The 20,655-nt window shown below is 42.0% G+C and overlaps 1 protein-coding gene across 22 annotated transcripts in view; it reads right to left on the bottom strand.

Annotated features, from left to right (window-relative positions):
- LRRC36 (leucine rich repeat containing 36) overlaps window positions 1-20,655 on the bottom strand; it is a 58,200-nt gene extending 37,545 nt beyond the window's left edge. For 8 of the 22 annotated variants that reach the window (XR_012429014.1, XM_005592254.5, XM_005592256.5 and 5 more), the window contains exons 1-4: window positions 20,549-20,655; window positions 7,097-7,224; window positions 1,764-1,956; window positions 611-707 (exon numbers count right to left, since the gene is read on the bottom strand). Coding sequence is in view for 7 of the 22 variants with exons in the window: in XM_005592254.5 (XP_005592311.2) it covers window positions 611-707; window positions 1,764-1,956; window positions 7,097-7,224; window positions 20,549-20,618 (488 nt within the window). In the remaining 15 variants the exon portion in view is untranslated. Of the gene's footprint in view, window positions 1-610; window positions 708-1,763; window positions 1,957-7,096; window positions 7,225-19,978 lie in introns of all 22 variants that reach the window. The other 14 variants (XM_074027351.1, XM_074027356.1, XM_065536875.2 and 11 more) reach the window with 5 other exon arrangements.

Genomic DNA, 20,655 nt, shown 5'->3' with positions numbered 1-20,655 from the left:
ATTAAAATTGTAATGGACTACTATCTATTTTTTTAAAATAATAAAGCTACTTTTTAAAAAGCATAGGTTTGGGGGTAGAAGATAATGGTACCTTCTTTTGAGAGGATTTTAGTAACAAGAAATGGACAAAGCTACCATTCAGAAATTTTAGAGTCTCAAAGTTTATTCACTTTTTGTTTTGAAGAGAAATGCTTCTCTTCCCTTCCTTTAACAAATTTATCTCTAACAATCTTGCCCATGGTAATGTAATCCTAATTCAATAGGAAAAGATCAGGAACTGATTGATAACTCTACCAAGAAAGAGTTGGTAAGCATTTATAGGAATAAGTAATCTCATAATATCCCTATCTATAACCTGTGAACAACAACTTTAGAGAATTTATAACAATTATACCCAGAGTTCAAGAAAACAGGGATGTACCCACTGAGGGCCAGATTATCATCCCAGATAAAATCTCAGCTTTTGCAGAATAAATACTTTTATTCCTGATCTGAGGATTCTTACAATTTGTGGGAAATTTCTGTTGGAAAATGAAGAAAGCTAAGCAGGAATTCACTATTTCCTATGTCCAGAACCAAACTTTAAAAATTTTGTAAAGAATCTTCTTACCTTTTTTCCACCTCTAAAAGAAAATTTTCACTGTTGCCCAACTGACTAAAATGCAGCTTGGCAGCTTTTCTCTCACCTTCACGTACAGTTCGGTCATCTGGAGGCAAAAACCATGGTCTGAGCATGTTTCTTTTTTTGGCATAACCATACTAGTAGTGAATCAGAAAACCATATTCACAGAGGAAAAAATAAGACGAGTCTCATCTTGGTGTGTTAGAGACAGGTCATAAAATAATGCTATTATGTTGTCACTGGAGCAGGCAGTAACTCAGGGAGACTGCAGGGAGCCATAGCGACCACTGCCTCACAGTTTTAACTACCCTTCAGGAAAGCAGAGCTTGGACAGTAAACAATTCAAAGGCCTAATGTTAGGGCAGAAAGTCATACCATTGTCTGAAAGAGTTTACTTAGTTTCCCTACAATGAGTTTCCCAGGACCATGTGAAATCCAATTTTGTATCAATAAGAAATGTATACTCAACAATAAAATTATAAGAAAGTCCAGCCTGGGCAACATGATGAAACCCCATCTCTACAAAAAATACAAAAATTAGCTGGGCATGGTGGCGCATGCCTTTAGTCCCAGCTACTTAGGAGACTGAAATGGGAGAATTGCTTGAGCCCAGGAGGTCCAGGCTGCAGTGAGCCAAGATCATGCCGCTGCACTCAAGCCTGGGCAACAGAGTGAGACCCTGTCTCAAATAAATAAATAAATAAATAAATAAATAAATAAATAAATAAGTAAAATAATAAGAAAATACAGACCAGCTCATTTGAAGGAATATTTCTTGTTTCTTGCCAACTAAGCCCCAAATAAATTGTATTAGCTTTCTATTGCTAATACAGTTGCAAAGTTGGGGCACCTGGAAAAATAATTCTCAACCTGGAAATTTTGTGTTGAGGAGGAAGGGGCGGTGAAACCATCAACTGAAGAAAACTAAAGCTGGAAGTAACTGATAAAATCATAGACTGTCATTCAATAAACAATAAAAGAACTCGTCATACATCCTGCCAACACAAAAGAGTTACATAAATATTGACTAATAAACAAATATATCCTGCCAGTGCACACTCTGGGCCAACATCCAAAAGGTTAAGGGGCAGCTGATTTAAAGTTAGATTCTGTGGAAAAGAACAGAGAAGGAAGATCTTACCTAATTTCTCCAGAGTTTGTAGTGTGTATACAGCAAAGAGCCTATAATCTGTATCTTTCCTTACAACAGGATTAAGTCTCAAATCCAGTTCTTTGAGGAAGGGTAATGGTTGTAGACGGGACACTTCCACTAATGAAGGAATGTTGTTATAATATAAATTCAGGTCTTGTAGTGAACATAAATACTGGATTCCCTACAAGGAAAACATCACATTATGAAATGGCATATTGGTAAAGACTAGGAACCTCATAGATAAAGGTGGAAATATATGTTACTTTCCATCCTTAAACATGTTATCTGAGTCCCCAGTGAGAAAGGCAGGGCTGGAACTCCCACTTAACTTGTCTGAAAATAAGACCACTGTAGTCCATGAGCACTGGGTGTTCCATACATTAAATAATTCATATATATAATACATTTCCTTCTTTACAAAATCTGACATTCAAATATCTGCAGTCAATTCTCCACTGCTGTTGGCTCTCCAATTATTCTCCCAATGCAATCCAATCCTTCACAGTGGTTTCCCAGTGGCCAAGCCACATTAGCATTCTCTCACTTTTGTCCCAACCCCTCTCCTGATGCCACAAGCACCTTAATTTACAAGAAGGGAGGTAAGCAAAAAAGCTGGTTCTAGGGGAAAGGGGCATGGTTAAAAAAAAAAAAGTGTGTGTGTGTGTGTGTGTGTGTGTTGTGTTGTGTTCTTATATCTCAGTGCCTCACTTATATGGTCAAAGGACTATTTAGGGAAACAAAACAATGCTATCTCCAAGTCCTCCCTCCTGGACCAGTCTAGGCTTCCTCTTGTCTTTGTTTTCCTCTTCAGAGTTCCTGCTACCACACAAGCTTCCCATTTAATCAATCAGTCAGATCTCCTTTGCAGAAATGTTCTTCCTTGTTCAGTTCTCTTTCTGTGGATTTAACAACCCCACCCTCTACCTAACTGGCAACACTACAATCAAGACTGGCAAACTTGAGAGGAAAAGCCACAATTTTCTTCCTCTGTTGAAACCTGCTATTGAAAAGATTTATTTCATCTTTATGTATTTAGCTAGTTAGCTGCTTTTGCCCAATACTAAGTTTCAGGACAATTTCAAAACATGTACATATATGTATAATCGCGTACTTTTTTTTTTTTTTTTGAGACAGCATACCACTCTATTGCCCAGGCTGGCGTGGGCGTGATCACAGCTCACTGCAGCCCTGACTTTCTGGGCTCAAGTGATCCTCTCGCTTCAGCCCCTGAGTAGCTGGGAATACAGGCATGTGCCACCACACCTGGCTAACTATTTTTTTATTTTTAGTAGAGACAACATCCCACTATGTTGCCCAGGCTGGTCTTGAACTCCTGAGCTCAAGCAATTCTCCTGCCTTGGCCTCCCAAAGTGTTAGGATTCAGGCATGAGCCACTGTGCCTGGTTAATCATATACTTTTAATAGTAAAAATGAAAAAAAAAAAGTAAAAATGCTTTTCATAAAAGGAATTCTGTCACTGATAATTATTTCAGAAAGGTGAAATTATTTTCCATCATGTATTTATAAAATGATGTTTTTATTCTCCTCTCATTTAAAATTATCATTTTCTCATTGCAAGAAATTTAGAAAATTCAAAGACACAAAACATTCCCAACACAACCCTGTTTATACTTTGATGAATTTCTTTCTTTTTTTTTTTTTTCCTCCAATTCCATTAACTTCCATATTGTTAATGGGTCAGTGGTGAGGAATAGCTATCAGTGCCCTTGGCCTCACTCTCAGGGCAGTGCACCATTAGGACTGTCTTTCATTGTCTAATGGCCCAGCTCAACTTTTTTTTTTTTTTTTTTTTTTTTCCTGAGACAGAATCTTGCTCTGTCACCCAGGCTGGAGTGTAGTGGCACGAACATGGCTCACTGCAGCCTTGAACTCCTGGGGCAAGGGATCCTCCTGCTTCAGTCTCCCAAATAGCTGGGATTATAGGCATGCACCACCAACTATGGTTTTTGTTTGTTTGTTTTTGTTTTGTAGAGACAGGGTCTTGCTCTGTTGCCCAGGCTAGTCTCAAACTCCTTGCCTGAAGTGATCCTCCTGCCTCAGCCTCCCAAAGTGCTGGGATTATAGACATAAACCACCACACTTGGCTCAAGTAATCTTTTAAAGTCTCTCAGTGTAAAATTAAGGAAATATAGCTGGGTGTGGTGGCTTACGCCTGTAATCCCAGCACTTTGGGAGGCCAAGAAGGGTGGATCACGAGGTCAGGAGATCGAGACCATCCTGGCTGAGATCGAGACCATCCTGGCTAACACAGTGAAACCCCATCTCCACTAAAAATACAAAAAAAAAAAAAAAAAAAAAAAAAATTTAGCTGGGCATGGTGGCGGGCACTTGTAGTCCCAGCTACTCAGGAGGCTGAGGCAGGAGAATGGCGTGAACCTGGGAGGCAGAGCTTGCAGTGAGCCAAAATCGCGCCACTGCACTCCAGCCTGGGCAACAGAGTGAGACTCCATCTCAAAAAAAAAAAAAAAAAAGAATTAAGGAACACTTTCTTATCCTCTCACTTTCACCAGTTGGCATGAATTTATGTATTCCCCAAAGTTATACTACGAATAATCGAATAATCACAAAACATTTTCTCCCAGGAAAATTAAACAAAGGGATTCAGAACTGTTAAAGATTAATATAAAATCACAGATGCGGCTGGGCATGGTGGCTCATGCCCGTAATCCCAGCACTTTGGAAGGCTGAGGTGAGCAGATCACCTGAGGTCGTGAGTTCGAGACCAACCTGGCCAACATGGTGAAACCCTGCCTTTACTAAAAATACAAAAATTAGCTGGGTGTGGTGGTGGGCACCTGTAATCTCAGCTACTCAGGAGGCTGAGTCAGGAGAATCTCTTGAACCTAGAAGGCGGAGGTTGCAGTGAGCCGAGATCACACCACTGTATTCCAACCTGGGCAACAGAGACTCTGTCTCAAAAAAATAAATAAATAAAATAAAATCATAGATGCAAAAAATATAGAAAATTAACATTACTGAGTACTTCCTATATGCCAAGCACTGCACCAGGAGTCTTATATATGTTCTATTTGATTACATGTGTTAACTTGATTTTTTTTTTTGAGACAGAGTCTCACTCTGTTGCCCAGGCTGGTGTGTAGTGGTAAGATCTTGGCTCACTGCAACCTCCGCCTCCCAGGTTCAAGCAATTCTCCTACTTCAGCCTCCCAAGTAGCTGGGACTATAGGAGCTCGCCACCACACCTGGCTAATTTTTGTATTTTTTTTTTTTTTTTTGAGACGGAGTCTCGCTCTGTTGCCCAGGCTGGAGTGCTGTGGCCGGATCTCAGCTCACTGCAAGCTCCGCCTCCCGGGTTCCCGCCATTCTCCTGCCTCAGCCTCCCAAGTAGCTGGGACTACAGGCGCCCGCCACCTCGCCCGGCTAGTTTTTTTTTTTTTTGTATTTTTTAGTAGAGACGGGGTTTCACCGTGTTAGCCAGGATGGTCTCGATCTCCTGACCTCGTGATCCGCCCGTCTCGGCCTCCCAAAGTGCTGGGATTACAGGCTTGAGCCACCGCGCCCGGCCTAATTTTTGTATTTTTAGTAGAGACGGGGTTTCACCATGTTGGCCAGGCTGGTCTCGAACTCCTGACCTCGTGATCCACCTGCCTGGGCCTCCCAAAGTGCTGAAATTACAGGCATTAGCCACCATGCCCAGCCAACTTGATTTTTTTTTTTTTTTTTTTTTTGAGACGGAGTCTTGCTCTATTGCCCAGGCTGGAGTGCAGTGGCATGATCTCGGCTCACTGCAAGCTCCACCTCCTGGGCTCACGCCATTCTGCCTCAGCCTCCCCAGCAGCTGGGACTACAGGCACCCACCACCATGCCTGGCTAATTTTTTTGTATTTTTAGTAAAGACAGGGTTTCACCGTGTTAGTCAGGATGGTCTCCATCTCCTGACCTCGTGATCCGCCCACCTCGGCCTCCCAAAGTGCTGGGATTACAGGCGTGAGCCACTGCACCTGGCCGATTTTTAAAAATAGAGATAGGGGTCTCACTATGTTGCTCAGGCTAGTCTTGAACTCCTGGGCTCAAGCAATCTGCCTGCCTCAGCCTTCCAAAGCACTGGGATTACAGGTGTGAGTCACCATGCCTAGCTCTAATTTGATTAATTTTCATAAGTTTTTCACCCAATTTACAGAAGTGGAAAGAAAGGAAATATAAAAAAAAATTAAAGCAATGTTCACTTAATTATTTAACCTGAAAAAGAATAAACAAACAAAAGAGGAGACCTAAGCAACTCTGAACTAATACTTTCTTTTTATATTTTATCTTGTCATTTTTCAAATTGGATCCTATCACCTGTGAAAGAACTAATCCTTTCTGAAACTGATAGGCCAAATATAAATGGCTGCTAAAAAATAGTCTAAAGACGTCGTTGAACTTGGAGTTGCTGATGTTAGAGTCCTAGATGGAAATTTGATCTTTTTGGGGCTTTTAATCTTTTAGGCCCTTAGCTAAACCTTGGGATTGGGTCTGGATGTGTTGTTGAACAAATATCCCCTAGGAAGTGCAAAACTGGTAGATGACCCAGGAGATCGGTAACTAATCCTGGATAGCATCTGTGAGTCTTTGTCACCCTCAATCTTGCATAGAAGGGCTTTGCCAAGACAGGTACAGAGCTTGGGCAAAATGGGAACATGTCGAAGAAGCAGTATTTGAGGGTCTACCAAAAGAAAACAAAACTTCCATCTCTGTGTGCACACTTACATTTGTAGAGTTCTTTGTGCGTGTTTGCTAATCCACATGCACACTGTTCATGCTTGGTCCCTCCTGCCTTCCTATACTGTCCTCTGCTCCACCATCCCCTGACTTAAATTTTTCCAAGACTACACCTTCCTTCTCCTCATAGAAAAAACCCACAACAACAACACAGGCCAGTGTTTCTCCATGTATGCTCCATGTACCACTATCATCAGAATCCCCTGAGTATGTCCTGAGCCTACCCTAGACCTACTAAATCAGACCAACTCTCACAGTAGGGACTGAGAATCTGTACTTTTACAAGTGTTCTTCATAATTTTTATACACATTAAAATTTATGCATTTGCCCTAGACAGTGATATCTTAATATAGTTTTCCCAGAGTATAAAATAAATTCCCCTCCCAATATTTTATAACAAACAATTTAAAATATACTGCAAAGTTGAAATAATTTTATAATAAATAATTAAACTTAGTTGGGAATCATTTACAGGGAAGGTCTGATATTCCCCAGGATGACATGATCTATCTCTTATTTCTTCCCATCAAAAAAATAAATTGGGCAGACCTGGCTGGTCATAGAATATAGAACTTACCTTAAGGCTAGTGATCAAATTCCTTGATAAATCTAAGGATCGGAGATTTTTAAAATTTCTGAAGGCATCACCAATGGAATGGATTTTTCCAGCATAAGATCCCTGCAATGAAAGAGACTCCACCAGTTCTGAAAAGAGATCATCGGTAGATATATTATGATCCCTGCTTGGATAAACAGCAGAGTCAGTGAAAGTAGGCCTTTCTTCCTCCCATATCTCAACTGTGAAAGGCCCTACATCCAAGCCTCATAAGATCAGATCTTCTTTTTAAAAGCAGCAATATGGTCTAATATAGTGACATTGAACGTTAGTTTTATAGAGCCCTTGAATTTTTCTAATTTCCCTGAACGATGTACTAAAAGTCTCCAAAAGTTCTCGAAACAAAATTGCAAAAGATATTCAGCAACCCCACTTCTAGGATTCAGCCCTATGTTTAATAGCCACAAAATTTTGGCAGGTTATATAAAATATAGCACAAGGATGTCAATTTCAGAGAGGTTTTAAGATAGTAAAAAAAATCAAAAAGAAAGAAATAGAAAACTGTCAAAGGTCCATCAGTAGAAAAATATAATTAGACACCTAAATAATAGTACATTGATACAAAAGACAATATACTACATCTGTGACCTTGTTCAAGTCACTTAACCTCTCTGTGCATCAGTTTCCTCATCTGCAAAATGGGGGTAACAATGGTACTTAATTCATAAGGTGTTACAAGAATTAAATTAATATATATGTACAAAACATACAACAGTGCCTGGCCACATGGTAAGTGCTACACAAGTGTTAATTACCATAACACAGCCGTTAAAAAGAATGAGGTAGATTTATAGATGCTCACACGGAAAGATCTCTAAGAAATTAAGTGATGGAAAATATGACTTTTTTGCATGTATAACTTTTTAAAGAGAGAGAGAATGTATGTGTGTGTGTAGAATATACAGATATACATACACACACACACACACATATATGAGAAGAAGTAGAGAAAAGTCAACTAGACTTCTTTTTTCTGTTTTTTTGAGATGGAGTCTCACTCTTTCGCCCAAGCTGGAGTGCAGTGGTGTGATCTCAGCTCACTGCAACCTCCACCTCCAGAGTTCAAGTGATTCTCTTGCCTCAACCTCCCAAGTAGCTGGGAATACAGGTGTGCACCACCACACCCAGCTAATTTTTGTATTTTAGTTAGAAATGGGGTTTCGCCAAGCTGCTCTTGAACTCCTGACCTCAGGTGATTAACCAGTCTCAGCTTCCCAAAGCGCTGGGATTATAGGCATGAGCCACTGAGCCTGGGCATCAACTAGACTACTAACAGCACTGAAAAGAGGAGAACCTCAAAATTGTCAGTAAGAACTCACTAGCAAGGATGGTAGGCCAAACTGAGAATAGCAACCAAAACTGGAAGAGAGTTCTACAGAATCCAATTTGCAGATAAGTGCCAGGAGACTGCATTGAAATGAGATCTTAAGGTGCTAGAGAAGTCTGGGTCCTATAAACTTTATTTTATTTTATTATTTATTTATTTATTTATTGAGATGGAATCTCACTCTTGTCACCCAGGCTGGAGTGCAATGGTGCGATCTTGGCTCACTGCAACCTCCACCTCCTGGGTTCAAGTGATTCTCCTGCCTCAGCCTCCCAAGTAGGTGGGATTAAGGTGTGCACCACCACGCCTGGCTAATTTTTGTACTTTTAATAGAGACAGGGTTTCACCATGTTGCCCAGGCTGGTCTCGAACTCCTGAACTCAGGTGATCCGCCTGTCTTGGCTTCCCAAAGTGGTGGGATTACAGGCGTGAGCCATCCTGCCCCCATAAGCTTTAAAAAGTCATAAACCAAAGATCCCTTTCAGGACAAGACCCATACCAGGGAGAAATTAGTGGGAGTAGAATCTACATTGAATGGAGCAGGGACATAGATGCAAAGGAAATAAAAGGTCCAGATATGAATAGGGGAGGGAAGCAGAGTAGACGGATCTCAGGAAGCATGTAGTATTTTACACTACTTTGTGAACACAACAGAAGAGGGAGATCCAAAACCTTGAAACTAAAAAAGCTATTCTGGCCCATCTTTCCCACCTAAAAGTGTATGAAAACTTAACTGCACTTAAAGAGCCACAGAAAAGGATTATAGTCAAATCTTATATGAGGCTATTATTTATTAAAAAGGAGCAGAATAATATCCCTAAAATTAAAAGCACTCCAGAAAGATACATCCACAAATGAAAACTGTAACTTAATATTTCAAAACAAGCTTAAAGACATCATAGCAATGTAGCAGCTCTCAAAGTATGGTCCCTAAACCCCTGGAGGTCCCTGAGACATGTACAGGGGTCCACAAAGTTAAAACTACTTTTAAAAAAGTATTTTCATGATAATATGCAGACACTAATTGCCTTTTTTTTTTAACAGTATTAATATTTACACTTACGGTACAAGAGCAACGGCTATTGGCACCTTAAGAATGAATCATGGCTAGGTGTGGTGGCTCATGTCTGTAATCCCAACACTTTGGGAGGCTGAGGCAGGCAGATCACTTGAGGTCGGGATTTCAAGACCAGCCTGACCAACACGGTGAAACCACGTCTCTACCAAAAATACAAAATTTAGCCAGGCATGGTGGCACATGCCTGTGGTCCCAGCTACTCAGGAGGCTAGGGCAGGAGAATCACTTGAATCCAAGAGACAGGGGTTGCAGTGAGCCGAGATCGCACCACTACACTCCAGCCTGGGCGACAGAGCGAGACTCTGTCTCAAGAAAAAAAACAAAAACAAAAATTCAGCTTCTAAGCAGAAATTAGAAATTTGAAAAGCTTATAACTGCCACCATGAACTTGACAGCTTCTCAACCCTTGAAAGATTTTTCAAATGACATTGATGATGATATTAACAAACATGATTTTTAAACATCATATAATCAAATTTGTCAATATTTGGAAGATCTATGTAACTTGGTGAGTCAATATTTTCAAATGACCAATGCGTAATGTTACAAAATCATGCATGGGTAAAAGATTCATCCATATGTAAGATATACCAGTAGATTTTGAAGTAACAGTACAAAAATTTCATTGATGTTATTTCAGATTCCACATTCAACTAAACTTTAAGAAACTATCACTTATCCTGTTTTCATATTGTATCAAAGAATAATATAAAAAATTCGATGAAAGACTATTAAAATATTCCTTCCTTTTCTAACTATATTTCTGTATGAGGCCAGACTTTTCTCACACAAAAGATTTCAAGCAAAACAATATATCATAACACATTAAATACAGAAGCAGGTATGAGAATCTAGCTGTCTTATTTTAAACAAAACATGAAGGAGGTTTGTAAGAATATAAATCAGTGATACTTTCTTCACTGTTTTTTTATTTTGGGAAATATAGTTATTTTTCATAAAAATATTTATATTAACATACAATGTCTATGTTATGGTTACCTATTAATAAATTAAGAAATATTTTAAATTTTTCTCAGTTTTAATTTCTGTATGGTAGATATTAGTAGATACAGTCCACATTAACAAAAGCTCTTTGAGGTCCTCAATAATTTTTTTTTTTTTTTTGAGATGGAGTTTCACTCTTGTTGCCCAGGCTAGAGTGCAATGGTGCCATCTCAGCTCACCACAACCTCTGCCTCCTGGGTTCAAGCGATTCTCCTGCCTCAGCCTCCCAAGTAGCTGGAATTACAGATATACGCCACCACGTCCAGCTAATTTTGTATTTCTAGTAGAGATAGAGTTTCCCATGTTGGGAACTCCCAACCTCAGGTAACCCACCCTCCTCGGCCTCCCAAAGTGCTGGGATTACAGGCATGAACCACCACACCCAGCCCTCAATAATTTTTTAAGGTGTAAAGGGATCTTGAGACCCAAAAATGTGGGAATTAACTGAAAAATGTAAATTAGACAAATTCAGAAAGATGATTAAAAAGGAAAAAAAAAAGATTTGAATATAGAGAAGGCAGAATTCAAGAAATAATAAAAATTAGGCCGGGTGCAGTGGCTCATGCCTATAATCCCAGAACTTTGGGAGGCAGAGGTGGGCGGACCACCTGAGGCCAGGAGTTCGAGACCACACTGACCAGCATGGCAAAACCCTGTCTCTACTAAAAATACAAAAACAATTAGCCGGGCATGGTGGCACACGCCTATAATCCCAGCTACTCAGAAGGCTGAGGCAGGAGAATCGCTTGAACCCAGGAGGCGGAGGCTGCAGTGAGCTGAGATCACGCCATTGCACTCCAGCCTGGGCAACAAGAGTGAAACTCCATCTCAAAAAAAAAAAAAAAGAAAGAAAGAAATAATAAAAATTAAAAGGTCATTTTTGAAATGAAGACAAAAGAATGAAAATAAGAGCACAAAAGAACAATAGAATAACTCCACTTCTGGGTATATATCCAAAAGAATTGAAAGCAAGGACCTGAACAAATATTTGTACACCAACATCTATAGCAGCATTATTCACAATATCCAAAAGATGAAAACAACCCAAATGCCCATCAACAGATGAATGAATAAACAAAAATGTGGTATATTCACAAGAAGGACTATTACTTAGCCATAAAAAGGAATGATGGGCCTGGCACGGTGGCTCAAGTCTGTAATCCCAGCACTTCGGGAGGCCAAGGCAGGCAGATCATTTGAGGCCAGGAGTTTGAGACAAGCCTGGGCAACATAGCAGGACTCTGTCTCTACGAAAAATTAAAAAAAATTAGCCGAGTGTGGTAGCACAGGCCAGTGGTCCTAGCTACTTGGTAGGCTGAAGTGGGAGGATCACTTGAAACCAGAAATTCAAGGCTACAGTGAGTCATGATGGCACCACTGCACTCCAACCTAGGCAACCAAGTAAGATTACCCTATTTCCAAAAAAAAAAAAAAAAGTAGGCAAAAGAAAAACTGGATGCAGTGGCACATACCTGTAGTCCCAGCTACTGGGGAGGCTGAGACAGAAGGATTGCTTGAGCCCAGAAGTTCAAGTCCAGCCTGGGCAATATAGCAAGACCCTGTCTCTAAAAAACAGTAAAAATAACTCAAACCAGACACTCCACTAAACAAACATACGAAAAAATGGTCAACATCATACATCATTAGGAAATTACAAATTAAAATGAGATACCACTATAAATTTGTTAGAATGGCCCAAATCTTAAAACTTTGACAATGCTAAATGTTAGGGAGGATGTGGGGCAAAAGGAACTCTCATTCATTGCCAGTGGGAATACAAAATGGTGAAGCTATCTGAGAAGACAATTTGGCAGTTTCTCGCAAAGCTAAACACAATCTTATTATACGATCTAGTAAATCCCCTGGTATTTACTCAAGTGAGTTGAAACTTTATGTCCACCCCCAAACCTGCACATGAATGTTTACAGCAGCTTTCTTCATAATTACCACAACTTGGGAGCAACCAAGATGTCCTTCAACAGGTAAATGGATAAGCAAACAATGGTACATCCACAGAGTGGAATATTATTCAGCAATAAAAAGAAATGGGCTATCAACCATGGAAAGACATGGAGGAGCCTTAAATACATATTGCTAAGTGAAAGAAATTAGTTTGAAAGGTTACATACTATATGATTCCAACTATATGACATTATGAAAAAGGCAACAATAAAAAGATCAGCGGTTGTCAGGAGTTTGGGGTGAGGGAGGGATAAACATATGGTGGGGCACATGGGATTTTTAGGTTAGTAAAACCGGTATTATAATGGTGGACACGACTGGCCAGGCGCGGTGGCTCATGCTTATAATCCCAGCACTTTGGGAGGTCGGGGCAGGTGAATCACCTGAGGTTGGGAGTTTGGGACCAGCCTGGCCAACATGGTGAAATCCCGTCTCTATTTTTTTTTTTTTTTTTTTTTTTGAGACGGAGTCTGGCTCTGTGGCCCAGGGTGGAGTGCAGTGGCCGGATCTCAGCTCACTGCAAGCTCCGCCTCCCGGGTTTACGCCATTCTCCTGCCTCAGCCTCCCGAGTAGCTGGGACTACAGGCGCCCACCATCTCACCCGGCTAGTTTTTTGTATTTTTTTAGTAGAGACGAGGTTTCACCGGGTTAGCCAGGATGGTCTCGATCTCCTGACCTCGTGATCCGCCCGTCTCGGCCTCCCAAAGTGCTGGGATTACAGGCTTGAGCCACCGCGCCCGGCCCCCGTCTCTATTAAAAATTTAAAAATTAGCCAGGCATGGTGGCACGCGCCTGCAGTCCCAGCTACTCGGAAGGTTGAGGCATGAGAATCACTTGAACCCAGGAGGCGGAGGTTGCAGTGAGCCGAGATCATGCCACTGCATTCCAGCCTGGGCAACAGAGCATGACTGTGCCTCAAAAAATAATAAAAAATAATGGTAGACGGCTGGGCACGGTGGCTCACGCCTGTAATCCCAGCACTTTGGGAGGCTGAGGTGGGCGGATCATGAGGTCAGGAGATCGAGACCACGGTGAAACCCCATCTATACTAAAAATACAAAAAATTAGCCGGGCACAGTGGTGGGCGCCTGTAGTCCCAGCAACTGGGAAGGCTCAGGCAGGAGAATGGCATGAACCCAGGAGGCTGAGCTTGCAGTGAGCCGAGATGGCGCCACTGCACTCCAGCCTGGGAGACAGAGCAAGACTGTCTCAAAAAAAATAAAATGAAATTGGTGGACACGACATAATTGTCAAAAACCATAGAATTGTACAACACGAAAAGTAAGCGCTAATGTAAACTATGAACTTTAGTTAATAATAACATCAATATTGGTTCATAAATCGTAATATACCACAATAATGCAAGATATTAAAATTAAGGAAAACGGGGTGGGTGGGGAGAGGTGCAAGGGAGGTAAGGGTATATGAGAACTCTCTGTACTTTATGCCCAATTTCTCTGTAAACCTAAAACTTCTCTAAAAAATAAAGTCTATTAATTTTTTTAAAAAAGGAATGAAGTATTGATACATGCTGAAATATGAATGAATAATGAAAATACCATACTAAGTCAAATAAGCCAGACAGAAAAGGCTACATATTATTTGATTCCAATGATATGAAATACCCAGCAGAGTTAAATCCACAGAGACAGAAAGCAGTTTAGTGGTTGCCAGGAGCCGGGAGTAGTGGGAAATGAGGTGTGACTGCCTAATGGGTTGATGAAAATGTTCTGGAACTATACATATAGTGATGATGCTTGTACAACATTGTAAATGTACAAAATGACCCTGAATTATATATTTTTTAAATGGGGCCGGGCGCGGTGGCTCACGCCTGTAATCCCAGCACTTTGGGAGGCAGAGGCAGGTGGATCACTTGAAGTCCGGAGTTCGAGACCAGCCTGGCCAACATGGTAAAACCCTGTCTCTACTAAAAATACAAAAATTAGCAGGGTATGGTGGCACATGCCTGCAGTCCAACCTACTCGGGATGCTGAGGCAGGAGAATTGCTTGAACCTGGGATAGACGTTACATTGAGCTGAGGTCGGGCCACTGCACTCCAGCCTGAGCAATAGGGCAAGACTCTTGTCTCAAAATAAATAAATAAATAATAAAATGGTGAACTTTATAGTATGTGAATTATATATTTTTAAAATGCAACAAATCAGGCCGGGCGCGGTGGCTCAAGCCTGTAATCCCAGCACTTTGGGAGGCCGAGACGGGCGGATCACGAGGTCAGGAGATCGAGACCATCCTGGCTAACAAGGTGAAACCCCATCTCAACTAAAAAATACAAAAAATAACTAGCCGGGCGAGGTGGCGGGCGCCTGTAGTCCCAGCTACTCGGGAGGCTGAGGCAGGAGAATGGTGTAAACCCGGGAGGCGGAGCTTGCAGTGAGCTGAGATCCGGCCACTGCATCCCAGCCTGGGCGACAGAGCGAGACTCCCTCTCAAAAAAAAAAAAAAAAAAAAAAAATGCAACAAATCAAGTAGTCTCTCTAATGAAAACCATTACATTTACAGCTCATTTGGAAATTGAATTAACAACCTTTAACTTGTTTATAATGACAATGAATGTTTCTAATAATTAAAACTTTTTTTTTTTTTGAGATGGAATTTTGTTCTCATTACCCAGACTGGAGTGCAATGGCATGATCTTGGCTCACTGCAACCTCCGCCTTCTGGGTTCAAGCAATTCTTCTGCCTCAGCCTCCCAAGTAGCTGGGGTTACAGGCATGCGCCACCACACCCAGCTAATTTTTGTAGTTTTAGTAGAGATGGGGTTTCACCATGCTGGCCAGGCTGGTCTCAAACTCCCAACCTCAGGTGATCCGCCCCCCTTGGCCTCCCAAAGTGCTGGGATTACAGGTGTGAGCCACCGCACCCAGCCATAAAACTTTTTTAAAAAGATCTCAGGAGTCAACTTGAAAGATCACCTATTGGTCGGGCGCGGCCTGGGCGACAGAGCGAGACTCCATCTCAAAAAAAAAAAAAAAAAAGAAAGATCACCTATTAACTAAAGTTAGGATAAACTGAGTATCAATTATGATAATAACTATAATGGATTAAAACATACATTGAAATATATTGCTATGGTTTGAATGTCCCCTCCAAAACTCATGATGAAATGTATTAATTTATTCAGAGACAGGGTCTTGCTCTGTCACCCAGACTGGAGTGCAGTGGCACTATCATAGTGCACTGCAGCCTAAAACTCCTGGGGTCAGAGGATCCTTCCACTTCAGCCTCCTGAGTAGCTGGGACTATAGGTACACCACACCACCACACCCAGTTAATTTTTAAATTTTTTGTAGAGACAGGATCTTGCTATGTTGCCCAGGCTGGTCTCAAATACCTGACCTCATCCTCCTCCCTGGCCTCCCAAAGTGTGTAAGCCACCACCATGCCCAGCTTTCATGTTGAAATGTAATTGCCAATGTAACAGTACTGGGAGGTAGGGCCTCTAAGAGGTGATTAGGTCAATGGTGCTTCATGCTGTTATGGTGGAGTTAGTTATCATGGGAATTAGTTATCCTAATAAAGGAAGGAGTTCAGTCTTCTCTTTCTCTCTCTCTCTCATCTCATGCATGCACCTTCTGCCCTTCCACTATGGAATGACCCTCACCAGATGCTGGCACCATGCTCTTGGACTTCCCAGCCTCCAGAACCATGAGCCAAATCAACTTCTTTTCTTTATAAATTACCCAGTCTATGGTATTCTGTTACGACAAGAGAAAAGGGACTAAGACATTGATTGATTGATTGATTGATTGAGACTGAGTCTCACTCTTTCATCCAGTGAATGCAGTGGTGTGATCTCAGCTCACTGCAACCTCTGCTTCCCAGGCTCAAGGGATTCTCCTGCCTCAGCCTCCTGAGTAGCTGGGAATATAGGCAACTTCCACCATGCCAGGCTAATTTTTTTTTTGTATTTTTAGTAAAGACAAGGTTTCGCCATGTTAGCCAGACTGGTCTTGAACTCCTGACCTCAGGTGATCCATCCGCCTTGGCCTCCCAAAGTGCTGGGATTATAGGTGTGAGCCACCATGCCCGGCCCTAAGACATATATTTAAATCGATGAGTTTATAATGATACTGAAAAAGCAAAACAGTCCTCACTGGTCATCTTTGGAGAATGCTAAGAAAATAAATCATCATTCTGAAAGCTGGTATATAAGGTGAAAAAAAATCAAGCTTTTATGCTGGCTTTCCTATACAAACTGTACCTCAGGATAAGCAAACAGTTGATATGAGGAAATTTCTCTTTATGGAAGTATTACAGTTAACAAAGAAAAATGAAAGAAATAGACAATTACCATTTTGCAATCCCTAATGAATTAACTTAGGTAATCATATTCAATGGCTGATATCACAAAAAGAAAGAACACTAGGCACCATATACTTCCTAACATAAACATACACTATTACCTATGAAATTGTCTTGCAAAAAAAAAATAATAATAATAATCCAACCTGAATCTGATTAAGCCTCATCTAACTACCAATTCACAGGAAGCACAGGGAACTTGGGAAAATGTTAAACATCTCAGGAATGCAATGAGCAAAATTCAGGTTATAGTAAACTCTTTCGAAGCCAGTTTCTTCAAAAATAATTGAAAATGCGAGGGAAAAAAAGGGGGAGCCTACAGATCAAATAAGACTTAAGACATATATAAACCAGTTGCAATATATGGACCATATATGGATTCTTATTTTATTTTATTTTATTTTTTAGATGGAGCCTTGCTCTGTCACCCAGGATGGAGTACAGTGGCGCAATCTCAGCTCACTACAACCTCTGGCTCCCAGGTTCAAGTGATTCTCCTGCCTCAGCCTCCCAAGTAGTTGGGATTACAGGTGTGAGCCATCATGTCTGGCTAATTTTTGTATTTTTAATAGAGATGGGGTTTCACCATGTTGGCCAGGCTGGTCTTGAACTCCTGGCTTCCAGTGATCTGCCCACTTTGGCCTCCCAAAGTGCTGGGATTATAGGCATGAGCCACCACACCCGGCCATGGACTCTAATTTTAAAAAAGTATAGGACAATTGGGGAAATGAGAACACTAGTTGGATATTTTATGATATCAAGAAATTACTGCCGGGCGCGGTGGCTCAAGCCTGTAATCCCAGCACTTTGGGAGGCCGAGACGGGCGGATCACGAGGTCAGGAGATCGAGACCATCCTGGCGAACACGGTGAAACCCCGTCTCTACTAAAAAAATACAAAAAACTAGCCCGGCGAGGTGGCGGGCGCCTGTAGTCCCAGCTACACAGGAGGCTGAGGCAGGAGAATGGCGTAAACCCGGGAGGCGGAGCTTGTAGTGAGCTGAGATCCGGCCACTGCGCTCCAGCCCCGGTGACAGAGCGAGACTTGGTCTCAAAAAAAAAAAAAAAAAAAAAAAAGAAATTACTGTTCACTTTGGGAGGCCGAGTCACTTGAGGTCAGGAGTTCAAGACTAGGCTGGCAAGCATGGTGAAATCCCATCTCTACTAAAAATACAAAGAAATTAGCCGGGCATGGTGGTGCACGCCTGAAATCCCAGCTACTCAGGAAGCTGAGGCAGGAGAATTGCTTGAACCCGGGAGGCAGAGGTTGCAGTGAGCTGAGATCATGCCATTGCACTCCAGCCTGGGCAACAGAGCCAGACTCCATCTCAAAAACAAAACAAAACCAAAAACAGAAGTTACTGTTAAATTTTTTAGGTTGCATATGTGATTTTTTTTAAGTGATCTTATCTTTTAAAAATACATACTGGCCGGGTGCTATGGCTTGCGCTTATAATCCCAGCTCTATTTAGGGAGGCTGAGGTGGGTGGATCACTTGAGATCAGGAGTTCAAGACCAGCTTGGCCAAGATGGCAAAACCCTGTCACTACTAAAAATATAAAATTAGCTGGGAGTGGTGGTGGGTGCCTGTCGTCCCAGCTACTCGGGAGGCTGAGGCAGGAGAATCACTTGAAATGGGGAGGCAGAGATTACAGTGAGCCAAGATTGTGCCACTGCACTCCAGCCTGGGTGACAGAGCAAAACTCTATCTGAAAAATAATATAATATAATTAATTAATTAATTAAATACATACTGAAATATTTATGGAGGAAATCATATACTTGAAATTTGCTTCAAAATAGTCAGTGTAGGGGTTTGGGGGTGGGTGGAGGATAGGTGAGGTAAACGTGAAAGAAGCTTGGCCATGAATTGATGATAACTGTTGAGGTAGGCTAATGGAGTTTATTATTCTGTTATCTCTACTCTTGTATATATTTGAAAATTGCCATAATATAAAATTATAAAATAAGTAATATATGCTTATATATGTAGAGAATATTTCTGGAAAACTATACAAGATACTGGTTACAGTAATTGCCTTTAGGAAGGGGAAGTAGGCCTATGAGACAGGGATGGGGGAGTGAAGACTTTCTTCTCACTGTACAATTTTTTTTTTTTTTGAGACGGAGTCTCGCTCTGTCTCCCGAGCTGGAGTGCAGTGGCCGTATCTCAGCTCACTGCAAGCTCTGCCTCCCGGGTTCACGCCATTCTCCTGCCTCAGCCTCCCGAGTAGCTGGGACTACAGGCGCCGCCACCTCGCCCGGCTAGTTTTTTGTATTTTTTAGTAGAGACGGGGTTTCTCTATGTTCGCCAGGATGGTCTCGATCTCCTGACCTCGTGATCCGCCCGTCTCGGCCTCCAAAAGTGCTGGGATTACAGGCTTGAGCCACCGCGCCCGGCCTCACTGTACAATTATTATATTACCCACAGAATAAATTAATTGAATTATTTTAACAGTCAAAATGAGTAAATAATTACATATTTTCCCCTCTCTACCAAATAATTAATCATTAGACTACCGACATGCTCTGATATATCCTGTTCTGTCATAACTGTTCTTGACTGCACATTATACACTTCAGCTACCATCCATTTCTGTAGTCACTTTTACAGCTTTTAAAAATTTCAGCAAAAGTTCTTACTTTCACTGTCTCTTCCCCTCAAATATCATTCCCTTTTTCATCCCACTCCAATCTGGTTTCCCTCCTCCCCACTCTCCCAAAACTCCCTCTGTCAAGGTCACCAGTAAGTTATATGTTGCTAAATCTAACAGACACTCTGCATTTAAGTTGCTCAGCCTGTCAATAGCATTTGGCATAGTTGGCCATTGCTGTTACCATACACTACCCCTTCTCAAATTCCAAGATACCACATTTTTCCTCTATTCTGCCTCTAAACACTGAAATATTCCAAGGTTGAGTCTTAAGCTTTCTTTCACTTCTCCATCGACATTCTCTCCTTAGCTGAGTTCTTCCACTCCAGTGGCTTTAAATACCACCTATTGCTAATGTCTCCAAAATTTACATCTCTAACCCTGACCTCTCCTCTGAGGGCCAGATCCATATATCCAACTGCCTACTAGGTATCCTACACTTGGATGTCTAATAGGAATTTATTTATTTATTTATTTATTTATTTATTTACTTTTGAGACGGAGTCTCTCTGTGGCCCAGGCTGCAGTGCAGTGGTGCGATCTCGGCTCACTGCAACCTCCGCCTCCCGGGTTCAAGCGATTCTCCTGCCTCAGCCTCCCTAGTAGCTGGGATTACAGACATGAGCCACCACGCCCGGCTAATTTTTGTATTTCAGTAGAGACGGGGTTTCACCATGTTGGCCAGGCTCAGGTGATCCACCTGCCTCCGCCTCCCAAAGTGCTGGGATTATAGGGGTGAGCCACCGTCCCCGGCAGTTCTGTCACCTGCCGCAGGGTCCCCTGTTAACCTTGTTTCTCCTTCCCTACTTCACACTCCCCCTCTTCTCTCTCAACTCCTCGGGCTCTGCCCCACACTCCCCGGTTACTTCAGTTCCTCCACCTCCACCTCCACCTCCCTCTAACCTTCTGCCTCAAGTTACCCACCGCGCCCCTCAGCCTCAGGTACCGCTTCTCTGTGGTTCTCTCTCCTCTATCTCAGGTTCCCCTGCTTCCACCTCAGTTCTCTTTCCACAGCTTCTGACCCTGTGTTCCCGGTCCACAACCTCCCGGCCAGACTCTACCCGGCTGCTCCAGCGTCAGCGCCCCCAGGCGGCGGATGCCTTCCTCGTCCAGCTCCCACTGCTCCGCCATCTCCTCCCGCCGCTCACCTGCCGCCGCCCGCGAGAAC

This window comes from Macaca fascicularis, chromosome 20 (genome assembly GCF_037993035.2).
Source record: "Macaca fascicularis isolate 582-1 chromosome 20, T2T-MFA8v1.1".
Taxonomy (NCBI): domain Eukaryota; kingdom Metazoa; phylum Chordata; class Mammalia; order Primates; family Cercopithecidae; genus Macaca; species Macaca fascicularis.
The sequence above is the reverse complement of the archived record's forward strand: the minus strand, read 5'-3'. Positions and strand labels throughout refer to the sequence as shown.